The sequence below is a fragment of the Penaeus vannamei genome, chromosome 9 (assembly GCF_042767895.1).
Source record: "Penaeus vannamei isolate JL-2024 chromosome 9, ASM4276789v1, whole genome shotgun sequence".
NCBI lineage: Eukaryota > Metazoa > Arthropoda > Malacostraca > Decapoda > Penaeidae > Penaeus > Penaeus vannamei.
In genome coordinates, this window is record NC_091557.1 from 8,399,702 (window position 1) to 8,412,201 (window position 12,500).

At 40.5% G+C, this 12,500-nt stretch overlaps 1 protein-coding gene across 1 annotated transcript in view; it reads right to left on the reverse strand.

The window, feature by feature from the left end:
* Positions 1-3,596: 3,596 nt before the first annotated feature.
* Positions 3,597-12,500, reverse strand: part of LOC113825261 (uncharacterized) — a 22,161-nt gene continuing 13,257 nt past the window's right edge. The window contains exons 16-28 of the mRNA XM_070124902.1: positions 11,644-11,774; positions 11,100-11,228; positions 10,876-10,943; positions 8,775-9,125; positions 7,941-8,165; positions 7,370-7,804; positions 7,036-7,260; positions 6,080-6,541; positions 5,755-5,979; positions 5,013-5,357; positions 4,686-4,910; positions 4,237-4,548; positions 3,597-4,041 (exon numbers count right to left, since the gene is read on the reverse strand). Of these exons, the coding sequence (XP_069981003.1) occupies positions 3,817-4,041; positions 4,237-4,548; positions 4,686-4,910; positions 5,013-5,357; positions 5,755-5,979; positions 6,080-6,541; positions 7,036-7,260; positions 7,370-7,804; positions 7,941-8,165; positions 8,775-9,125; positions 10,876-10,943; positions 11,100-11,228; positions 11,644-11,774 (3,358 nt within the window). The 3' untranslated portion in view covers positions 3,597-3,816. The remainder of the gene's footprint in view (positions 4,042-4,236; positions 4,549-4,685; positions 4,911-5,012; positions 5,358-5,754; positions 5,980-6,079; positions 6,542-7,035; positions 7,261-7,369; positions 7,805-7,940; positions 8,166-8,774; positions 9,126-10,875; positions 10,944-11,099; positions 11,229-11,643; positions 11,775-12,500) is intronic.

Genomic DNA, 12,500 nt, shown 5'->3' on the forward strand with positions numbered 1-12,500 from the left:
CTCTCTCTCTCTCTCTCTGTCTGCCTCTCTCTCTCTCCCTCCTCCCTCTCTGTCTCTGTCTCTCCCTCCCCATCTCTCTCCCTCCTTCCCTCCCTCCCTCCCTCCCCCCCCCTCTCTCTCTCTCTCTCTCTCTCTCTCTCTCTCTCTCTCTCTCCTCTCTCTCCTCTCTCTCTCTCTCTCTCTCTCTCTCTCTCTCTCTCTCCCTCCTCTCTCTCTCTCCCTCTCTCTCTCTCTCTCTCTCTCTCTCTCTCTCTCTCTCTCTCTCTCTCTCTCTCTATCTCCCTCCCTCCCTCCCTCCCTCCTCCCCCCCCCCTCTCTCTCTCTCTCTCGTTCCGCCACACGTGAGATTGAAACCATGTTCTTGTATAAGCTGCGAAATAAAATATGTATGATTTTGTAAACATTCATGATTTTAAAGTCAAACCATTTTTTTCTTTTCTTTTTTCACTGGAAAAGCATCGCCAAATCGCCCATAGGAAACGAGAGCAAGGGTTAAGGAATGCCTAACATGAAGCAAGGAGTCGGGTTGTTTATAAACAGCGAGACCATAATAACCCGGTGTAAGTGCGTCTTCACAGAGCTGGCGGGGAGATACACGCATTGCGGCGCTCACATCCATGTCACAGGGTATTTTGGCTCTCCTCCGTTTTCCGGGGCCTTGAAACTGCGACAGAAGAGAGACCTAAAACGGTTCTGGTTCTGTGATAAATCTATTGACAGACAAAAGAGGGAAAATGTACGGAGGGAGAGTCTCGAAGCTTCGGAACTCCGAACAGCTGTAAAAGGTTCATTCCTAGGAAGAGAAAACGGGCTATAATTTGAGGCCGAAACGGTGTAATTCGTGTGTAAACGTCATAGCAAAGTGAAGAGTAAACAAGCCAATTATTTAAATGACCTTCATTAGAGAGGGATTGCATAATATCGTATCGTTACGTTTGTTTGTTTGTTTTTTTCAGATCGCGCGACCACCTGGGCATCTATGGTATCTCTCGCACTCGCTCCATTTTACAGTTGCTTTCGTTTTCTGTTTTCGTTGGCAGCTTTACAGTCTTTTCCTCCCAACTTGTTTCTCTTACTTCTTCTCTCTCTTGGCTCGTCTGTCTGTCTGTCTGTCTGTGTCTCTGTCTGGCTGTCTCTCTCTCTCTCTAATTATCTATCTATCTATCTATCTATATGTCTAACTATCTATCTCTATCTATCTATGTATCTATGTATCTGTGTATCTGTCTCTCTCTCTCTCTCTCTCTCTCTCTCTCTCTCTCTCTCTCTCTCTCTCTCTCTCTCTCTCTCTCTCTCTCTCTCTCCCTCCCTCCCTCCCTCCCTCCTCTCTCTCTCTCTCTCTCTCTCTCTCTCTCTCTCTCTCTCTCTCTCTCTCTCTCTCTCTCTCTCTCTCTCTTTCTCCTTTCCCCCTCATACCTTCCTTTCTTTCTCCCTCCTCCTTACATCCTTTCCCCCCCTCCCCCCTCTCTCTCTGCCTCTAATAATGATAATGATGATGATGATAATGGTAACAGCAACAACAATATTAGCAATGATGATTATGATAATGATAATAGAAATGATAATGGTAATGATAATGATGATAATGATAATAATGATAATGATAATAATGATAATGATAATAATGATAATGATAAAAATAACCCTGATGGTGATAATGATTATGATGGTAATAATAATCATCATTATAAAAGCAGTAATAATCGTAAAATAATAATAATAGTAATAATGCTAACAATGGTGTATTAATAAGAATGATAATAACAACGATAATGATGATGTAAAGTACCATGAGGATAATACAAATACAAACACTTATGGAGGCATTACTACAACAACAACAAATACTAATGATAATAAACAAAATGATAAAAAACAATGATAAACATAATATGACCTTAACTTTAGATTTAAAATCATATCATTAGTATTATTGCTATTGCTACTGTTATTATCATTATTGTCATTATCAACATCATTATTTTATTGTTAATATTGTTATTAGTATTATTATCATCATTATTATTATCATCATCATTATCATCATCATCATTATTATTATTATTATTATCATTATCGTTATTATTATTATTATTATTATTATTATCATTATTATTATTATTATTATTATTATTATTATTATTATTTTATTATTATTATTATTATCATCATCATCACTATTATTATCATCATTATTATCATCATTATTATCATTATTATTATCATCGTTATTATTATCATTATTGTTATCGCTTTTGTTTATTAAGTTTATCATCATTGTTATTAACATTATTTTCATTGTTACCATTATTAATGTTATCAATATCATTGTTATTATAATAATAATGATAATGATGATAACAATGACAGTAATGATAATGATAGTGATAGTAATAGTAACAGGGATAATATTGATAACGATACTAATGATGATAATACTAATGATAAGGATGGTAACAATAATGATGATGATAATGGTAATGATGATAACGAAAATGATAATATGAATAATAATAGTATTCATTTCCGTAAAATGAATAACGATAATGATAACAATAATAATAATGAAATTAATAGTGGTAATGATAATGATAGTAATTATGATAATGATAACATTAATGATAATGATAATAGGAATGCCAATTGTTATTTTATCATCTTCATTATTGTTATTATCTTTATCATTGTAATCATTATTATTATCATTATGATTATGATTATAAGAATTATGATGATTATTATAAACATTATCATTAAATATCATCATTGTTATTATGACTATTGTCCTTTATTTTAACTTTATTATCATTATGATGATAATAATTATTATTATTATTATCATATTTTGTTATGGTTATTGTCATAATTCTGTCAACATTTTTATGGTGATTATGTTATATACTCCTATTTGCAATTATTGTTTTTACTGTTTTATTGTTTTTACCGGTGCTATTGTTATTACAAATATAATCTCTAACACTAACAATTGTTATTATCGTTATTAGTTTTATGGTTGCTATTATTATTACTGTTTTTGTTGTTGTAGTTAGCTTTATGCTTGGAATTATTGTTATGATTATCTTTATATCATTTTCATAAACTAAATCATTTTTAAAACTATTATCATTGAAATTATTCTAACTACTATTACCTCTACTGGTATTAACAAATATACTTCTACTTTAAACATTCTCTTTAATGCTATTGTAGTGGTTGCTATTCTTACTACACTTCATTTTTATAGCAACCATTTCTTAGTAGAGTTACTTTTACCATCATTATATATTAAGTTCAGCGTTAATTATGATCCCTTACTAAAATATCTATTAACCTTTATGATCATGTTTATGAAATTTGTTAAAAATGTGATTTTTTTTTTTTTTTTTTTTTTTTTTTGCTGTCACTTTGTCTTTAAAATCATCAGTAATCTATTATTTACGATTTTATTTAGTTATGATTTTTTTTTGTACAAGTGTAGTTGTCACCGTGCTTAGTGTTTACTAGTGTTCTCAGTGAAATAAAATGATTTTGTTGCTTGTGTTTCGTATGTAGTTTGAAGTTTATTTCTTATGTTTTGGTGAGTCAAGAAGCACACGTTAAAAATTATTCATGTATTTTTTTTATCACAGAATAAAGACACATCAGCGTGATAAACAGTGACATCGATCTGGTTGAAGGAAACATGGTTCCGGTAAACAACCAAACAGGCTTGATGGCTGGTTGATCGAGTGCGGACTTTACTCATCCTGCTTCAACACCTCCTCCTCCTCGTCCTCGTCCTCGTCCTCCTCCTCCTACGCCTGCGCCTTCTCCTCACTACTGCTTCTTGGAGAATATGGTGAGGATGCCGTCGGAGGAGAGCGTGGCTTCGATAGACTCCGGGATGACGTTGTCGGGCACGATGAAGCGCCGGAGGAAGCTGTGGGAGGACGTCTTGACCCCCTCCTGGCGTGTCCCGCGTCCCTCCACCACCAGGATGTTCTCGGACGTGATCATGACCTTCACTTCGCCGTTCATGAAGTCCAGGACGTCGAGCACGATCTGTCGTGTGAAGGAAGTTCGAAATGATTGATGAAATAATAGAATATATGTGTTTACTCAGAGTAGATGAGTAGCATCAGAATTTTTGAAATTGCTTATTTCTTGTGATTTACAGCAAACGGAATCGTATTAACGGAGCGACGATGTTACCAACTAGTCGAATAAATAATGACGCCAATCTGTTCCTTCTCTTACCTTCTGGAACTGAGCGTCCTCTTTGACGCTGACCGCCTGGTTCTCCAGCTTGATGGTCTTCTGCCGAAGGCGCCTGTAGATCGTCATGTGATCCTCCTTCGAATCCTTCTCGGTGGATTTCATCACGACCTCCGTAACGGACGACTGGAAGTCCTGGCGGGAGTCTTGGAAGTAGGGATCGCTGAGGAAACTTCCCTTCTTGTTCACCGGAAGTACTCTGTCCTCGCCGGGTTTCTGGACGACGGCCTCCTTCGTCACCTCCTTCTTCGTGTCTGTGGTCTTCTCGACGGTGACTTGCTGCTGCTGCGTCACCTAGTCAAAGACAGACGCTTGCTAATCAGTCTTTGATATCAACAATTAAAGGATACATCTTATTCAATATATTTGCAGAAAACACAGCGACTGGTAGCAAAGGACAATGCATTTTTCGCTGGCTTCGATCCTCTTACCTTCTTGGGAGCCGTGATGGTGAGGATGCCGTCGGCCGACATCACAGCGGTCACCGAGTTCACCTGGATGTTCTCCGAGAGGATGAACGTCTTCTTGCACCTTTTGGTCGAGGTGACTCCACCCTCCTGCCTGTCCACGCGCCCTTCCACCACCACCTCCCGCTCCTGCACGACCTTGACCGTCACTTCTCCTCCGTTGGCGAAGTCTTGTACGTCCACAACGAACTGGAGAAATACAACGCATGCTATAATAACACCGACGCGGATACAGGACGCCCAGAATTCATGGTATCAGAAGGACGAACGTAAATCCTTTCCTGCACTCACTTTTCGGACTTGCTCGCTCTCCTTCTCGGTGATGGCCTGCGTCTCCTCCCTCAACTCGCGCTGACGGACCGTCCTGTACGTGGTCATGACGTCGACGGTGGAAGTCTCGATGTTCAGCTTCTTCAGGATCTGTATAACAGCTGTCTGGAAGTTCTGGCGGCAGTCTTCGAAGAAGGTGTCGCTGAAGAAGTTCCCTTTCTTAATAATGGTAAGGAGACGGCTGGGAACGTCAGTCACGCTGCTGTCAGTCGTTGTCTTCGTTTCCTGCGTTATTGTCTCTTGCTTCTTGTTCTCGATCTTCTGGATGCTGACGGGCGTCACCTGCGTCAGCGGCTGAGAGGATGGCTGCGGCGGACAGCAGAACACGTCAGTAGGCACAATATATACATATTTATATGTATATGCATATGCATACATATATATATATACATATTTATATGTATAAATATATATACATATATATATATATATATATATATATATATATATATATATATGTGTGTGTGTGTGTGTGTGTGTACATACATACACACACACGCACACACACATATATAGGTATGTGTGCATGTATGTATACATGCATATACCTATGTGTGAGTGTATGTAAATATATATATATATATGGGTGGATGGATGGATAGATGGATGTAAGTAAATGTGATGGGTTACTTTTCTTCTTCAGCAACAGCAATAGTCAATTCAATGAGCCTTATATAATCGACAAAGAAATGGATGTACTTACTTTCTTCGGTGTTGTGATGGTCAAAACTCCGTCCGATGACATCACCGAAGTGACCTTCTCCACCTCGATGTTTTCTGGCAGAACATAACGTTTACGGAAACGTTTTATAGATGTCTTATTGCCTTCCATCTTCTCGACATGTCCCTCGATGATGACTTCTCGTTCATTTACAATTTTCACTATAACCTCTCCGCCATTTACGAAGTCCTGAACGTCCACAACAATCTGAAGGTCAAGAGGAGTAATAAAGGATGCGAAATTGGCTCTTCATTTAGGTATCGTGCAAAAGATAGAGAGATGATTCTTGCACGCTTTGAGTTCGTACCTTGTGCGTTGTCTGGTCCTCGTTGACTGTGGCGGCTTGGGTCTCCTCCCTCAGTTCGCGCTGACGAAGGTTCCTGTAGGTGGAGATCTCGTCTGTGTTGGCCGTCTGGATGTTCATCTTCTGCAGGACCTCGTGGACGGCCGTCTGGAAGTGCTGGCGCGTGTCCTCGAAGAAGGAGTCGTTGAAGAAGTCTCCCTTCTTGGCAATGGGAAGAGGCTTCTCTGGCGACTGAGGAACGGAGGAGTCAGTCGAGGAGGTGGTCTGCTGAGTGATCTTGGTCACCTTCTGCACGCTGACGGTCTGGTCAGTGTCCTGGGACGGCTGGATAGGCTGGGCAGGCTGAGCAGGCTGGACAGGTGCAGGTATCTCCTGCACACCTGTTGTGGTCGTGGTGGTTGTGGTCTTTTTATTTTCAATTTTCTGAATACTCACAGGGACTTCTGGCAGTGGCTGAGAGGATGGCTGCAGATGACAGAAAACCATTTTGAAAATGTTTCTTTCCTCATGCATGATCATAGATATTATCTTTATGCGTATGTGGGTGTGTGTGTGTGCGCGCGCGCGCGTATGTGTACACATATGTACATATATGCACACACATACACACATATATATATGCAATCACACACACACATGTTTGGGTACATAGACGCACACACATAAAAACATATAAATTATATGTACATATAAATGTGCATATATATGGATATATATGCCTAAATTTATGGGTGTATGCGTCTTTGTGTGTGTGCATAATTGAGTGTTCGCGTCTGTAATTGCATGTAAAATAGTAATTCTCACTTTACACCAATCAGCCTGCAGAACAATGTACTGGCTGATGTTACTTAACCCAATGAACTGAACTGTTAACCTTCCTTTTTCAGTGAGAATTCATATTCCTAAAGGCTTTAACGTTCAAGAAACTTGTACGTTTATTAATAGAATGTTTGACTTACTTTCTTCGGCGTCTTAATGGTGAGGACTCCATCGGATGACATCACAGAAGTTACTTTTTCTACCTCAATGTCTTCGGGAAGAACGTAACGTTTGCGGAAACGTTTCGTAGACGTAGTGTTTCCTTCCTTTTTCTCGACGTGGCCTTCGATGACGATTTCTCGCTCGTTCACCACCTTCACGTTCACTTCTCCGCCGTTGATAAAATCTTGGACGTCAACAACGACCTGCAGAGGAGTCAAAAATTGTGTAAATAAAGGCATGTCCTGACGCCATTCGTTGATGTCTTGACAACAGACAGACAAACTCGCATTTCCACTTGACTGGTCAGCGCACCTTGTGCGTTGTCTGGTCCTCGTTGACTGTGGCGGCTTGGGTCTCCTCCCTCAGTTCGCGCTGACGAAGGTTCCTGTAGGTGGAGATCTCGTCTGTGTTGGCCGTCTGGATGTTCATCTTCTGCAGGACCTCGTGGACGGCCGTCTGGAAGTGCTGGCGCGTGTCCTCGAAGAAGGAGTCGTTGAAGAAGTCTCCCTTCTTGGCAATGGGAAGAGGCTTCTCTGGCGACTGAGGAACGGAGGAGTCAGTCGAGGAGGTGGTCTGCTGAGTGATCTTGGTCACCTTCTGCACGCTGACGGTCTGGTTAGTGTCTTGAACAGGCTGGACAGGAACAGGAACTTCCTGTACACCTGTCGTGGATGTGGTCGTCGTAACCTGTCTGTTTTCCACTCTCTGGATACTGACAGGAACTTGCGTCAATTGTTGTGTTACTGTCTGTAGGAAAGAGATATCCGTCCTATAACCCAGTATTCAGTACTAGATATAGTACGCTATTTTTAATTGAAGTTATTCGGTACTTGGTTACAAAATACCTCATTCTGCACCGATGCATAAATGAAACCTTTCTTACCCTTCGGATGGCCGTGATGGTGAGAACACCGTCTGCGGACATCACGGAGGCCAAAGTGTCGACATCGACGTCCTCGGGAAGAAAGAAGCTTCGCTGGAAGCTCTTGCTGGAAGTCCTGTTGCCTTCCACCTTCTGGACGCGGCCCTCAACCACGACTTCCCTCTCCTCGACGACTTTGACATTGATTTCTCCTCCATTCACAAAATCCTGAACATCTACCACGATCTGATTGCACAGACAGAAAAGAAGCGGGGCATATGAAATAATATAAAATTTCCATTAGGATTCAAATTCAATATCTTATGCCAAGGGTTACCATAACCACACACACACACACAAATACCTGTGTGTGTGTGTGTGTGTATGTGTGTGTGTGTGTGTGTGTGTGTGTGTGTGTGTGTGTGTGTGTGTGTGTGTATATATATATATTTATTTATTTATATATATACATATATATATATACATATATATATATATATATATATATATATATATATATATATATATATATATATATATATATATATGTGTGTGTGTGTGTGTGTGTGTGTGTGTGTGTGTGTGTGTGTGTATGTATATTTATATATATGTATATATATATATATATATATATATATATATATATATATATATATATATATATATATATATATGAGTGTGTGTGTCTATCTATATCTCTATCTGTCTGTATATCTCTATCTGTTGGCCTGTCTATCTATCTATCTATAATGGTTCACTGTGTGTCTATACATCTTCCCATCTGTATATTTGATATTCACACATCCACCCATACGGAATCTTCCCCTCGAGGGAAAATGAGTTGATCAGATTTACCTTGTACTTGCTATCGTCCTGAGACGACGTGATGGCCTGGTTCTCGTCCCTTATTTCGCGCGACCGCAGACTCCTGTACTGAGTGAGCTCGTCGATGTTGGAGGATTTGTCGCCAAATCTGGACACGACGTCGCTGATCGCATTCCGGAAGTCGTTCCTCGTGTCTTCGAAGCAGGCGTCGTCGAAGAAGAGGCCGCGCTGCGTGATCTGGACCCGGTTGGTCTGGCGGGACGTCGTGGTGGACGTCTGGGTCACTCCCGAGGTCTCCGAGGACTGTTGCTTGACGGTGCGAGTCGTCGTCTGCTTCTGGACGGAGGACATGTTTGACACTACTCGGCGACTACCACAATACTAAAAGGTCCTTGGCTGCACAGCTCTGGCTTCCGTACTGGCAGGTGGGCGCAGGCGACGCTCCTTATACCAACACCCTACAGCCCACCCGCGCACCCGCCCACCCGCCGCCCATATGACGTGGCGGGAGTTATTTTGAGGGCAGACTAACGTGCCAAGCAAGACTGTAGATGAGGAAATGGCGTGCTGGTTTCTTTTTCTTCTCTTTCGCGGGATCCACATCATGGCCGATTCTCGAAATCAGTTCTGCGTGACTTCCAGAACGTCTGGCGACTCGAAATGACCTCCGACCGAGAATAAATGGCGCATAACCACGGCTGAACAGAATGATGGAGATGAATAGACTGTGACAACAAGATAAATACCAAAGGAAAGTCGGGATGACTAATGGAGGAGGGGGAGGGGGAGGGAATGTGATGAAGGAGGAGGATTTGGTAGAGTGAAGCAGAGAGGAGGGAGGGAGGGAGACAGGTATGTAACACTCAAGTAGAAGGGAAGAAAAAGAAAGAGAATGATGGATAAATAGATGGACAGACTGATCGATAGATACACAGACAGAGAGATAGTCGAAAATACATATGGAGAGAGCCAGATAGATATATAGATATAAAGAGACAAGCCAATAGCCACACACTCATATACATACACATAGCGAGAGTCAGATAACTAAAGATAGATATATATAGAGAGAAAAAAACGAGAAGAGAGAGGGAGATTAAGAGAGAAGAGAGAGATTAAGAAAGAAGAGAGTAAGAGAAAAGAGAGAGAGAGGAAAGAGATTAAGAGAGAAAATAGAGACAGAGGAGAACCAGAGAGTGAGAAAGAGAAAGGGAGAGAAAGAGGAGAGAGAGTTTGGCAGAAAGTGATAGATAAATAAATGAATATCTTCATACATACATGCATACATAAATAGATAGACAGATGAATACATACATACATATATACATGCACACAAATGTAGATAGAACGATATATATAACAATAGATAGAACGATAGAACGACAGATGGTTATATACACATAGATAATTAGAGAGAGAGAGAGAGAGAGCATGGTTAGTTTGCAGTGCTTACCCTGTGTCATATGACATTTTGCCATCAACAACTTAAGTAGAGAGAGCATAAGAATGAATAAAAGAAACCGTCTTGAACAGGTCTTGGCTGGGGCACGCGAGCTAAGAGAGATATGGAGATTATTCTTTGTTGCAGACTAAGGTGTTGAGTCGTTGACGTAGAGCTTTTACAGTCATGAATGCTCACCGAAAAAAAAAACGTGGAAAAGCTTAATTGCATTTTGTGTGTGTCTATCATTGGATGTAGTTATATACTAAACATTGGATGACAAAGAGGAATATCTTGTAGAACTTAAGAATCGTTGACGTGAAAAGCTGGAACGTTTTATTTGGCAACATAATGGCCTTGCATGCCATATTCCAGGCTTTAAGCCAAGTTCTCTCTACGTTCTTCGTCTATTTGAAGTGCAATCAGAAAAAAAACAAACTTATAAGCCTTTTTCCAAGATATATATCACAATTTATATTTTTTCTTGTCACTAGGATCTTGATAGGGCAACTGTTCTATTGTCGTTAACATTGTTAGGCCGAAAGGTGACGGGGTACATATTTGCCATCTTGTTGAGAAGCATAGGAAACTTATATGACAATATTGATAATAAAGGGATAATGTGATGAGCGCTGCCTTCGCCTTCTTATGTCTGCATGAGCCACAAAATCCAACCAGGGAAAGACAGACATTCTTGCTGAGGAGCCTAAGAGCCCCAGGGGTACTGTACCACTTCCTCTTATAGGCATTCTCAGGGGCTATGCGTTGAAATAAGGGACCAAAGGGGTGTGTTGTTGGTGACAGGGTATACTCATACATGGGATTTTCCATCTTTTAAGTCTCGTCTCGTTAGCAAATCGGGATGCGCGTCGGTAGGTGTGATCCCGAATCCTGGCAGATCAGCTTTTGGGAACCATTCGGCCATCCTCCCCGGTGGTCCGGCTGGCAGAGGAGAGGCCATCCGCAAGGCTCTTCCAGCTGCGGGAAGAAGTTCGTTTCCACGCCAAGGGAGCAAATCTTGCAGAAAGTCTCACTGCTGAAAACTGTGAATAGCCAGCGAAATGACACTGAGTACTGTACGAATGCCTAGATGGATTGCTAATGAGTGATAATGAATATGAAGAACGAATGATAATGAATTAAATAGATGGAAATACTTTTTGTAGCATTAGAGTGAAAGTTCAGCTCATCTATACATACGAGGATATACGTTTTGGAAGAAAGTGTATGTCAAGGGATTCTGACGAAAGAGGTATTGATGAAATTACCTGCAAGGAGGAATATATTTCTAAATTACTTGTGTTGCGTAGAACCTTTGTGTGTGTAGTAGGAGTGAAGGACAACAGAAAATGGAGTATTCGTTTGGTTGTTGGCTCATCATAAAGCATTGTCGGCGTCCCAGAGAACTATGCCATTTCCTATGTATATATATGTAACCTAGCCTGAGCCTAAGTATACTGACAGACTGCTCCTTATTTGCGAAACTGTTGACTGTTTTTTCAGAGGTGGTTTCGTTATACTGCAGGAGATGCCACTCGGTGACCCAGGCAGTATGTTCAAGTCTAGATTCAAGAACGACGTTTTCTTTTCTGTTATATATTCGAGCTGAGAGGAACTAGGGCATTTAGTGGTATCCTGTTATAACGTGTTGCGGAACTGGCAGCCTGGTTAGCGAGTTCAGTGCCTAATTTTCAGTTGCATCTGGGCATCGATGTGAATTGTAGGGAGTGGACTTGCCAGTCGAGTTCTTGTATTTTAGTTTCTACGGACTTAATGGAGTATATATTGTCTGATGGAAACTTCCCCTCAGACAATATATACTCCATACGCACATATACGCATACAATATATACTCTATACTCATGTATACACGTGCAATATATACTCCATACGCACATATACGCATACAATATATACTCTATACTCATGTATACACGTGCAATATATACTCCATACGCACATATACGCATACAATATATACTCTATACTCATGTATACACGTGCAATATATACTCCATACGCACATATACGCATACAATATATACTCTATACTCATGTATACACGTGCAATATATACTCCATACGCACATATACGCATACAATATATACTCTATACTCATGTATACACGTGCAATATATACTCCATACGCACATATACGCATACAATATATACTCTATACTCATGTATACACGTGCAATATATACTCCATACGCACATATACGCATACAATATATACTCTATACTCATGTATACACGTGCAATATATACTCAATACGCACATATACACATACAATATATACTCTATACTCATGTA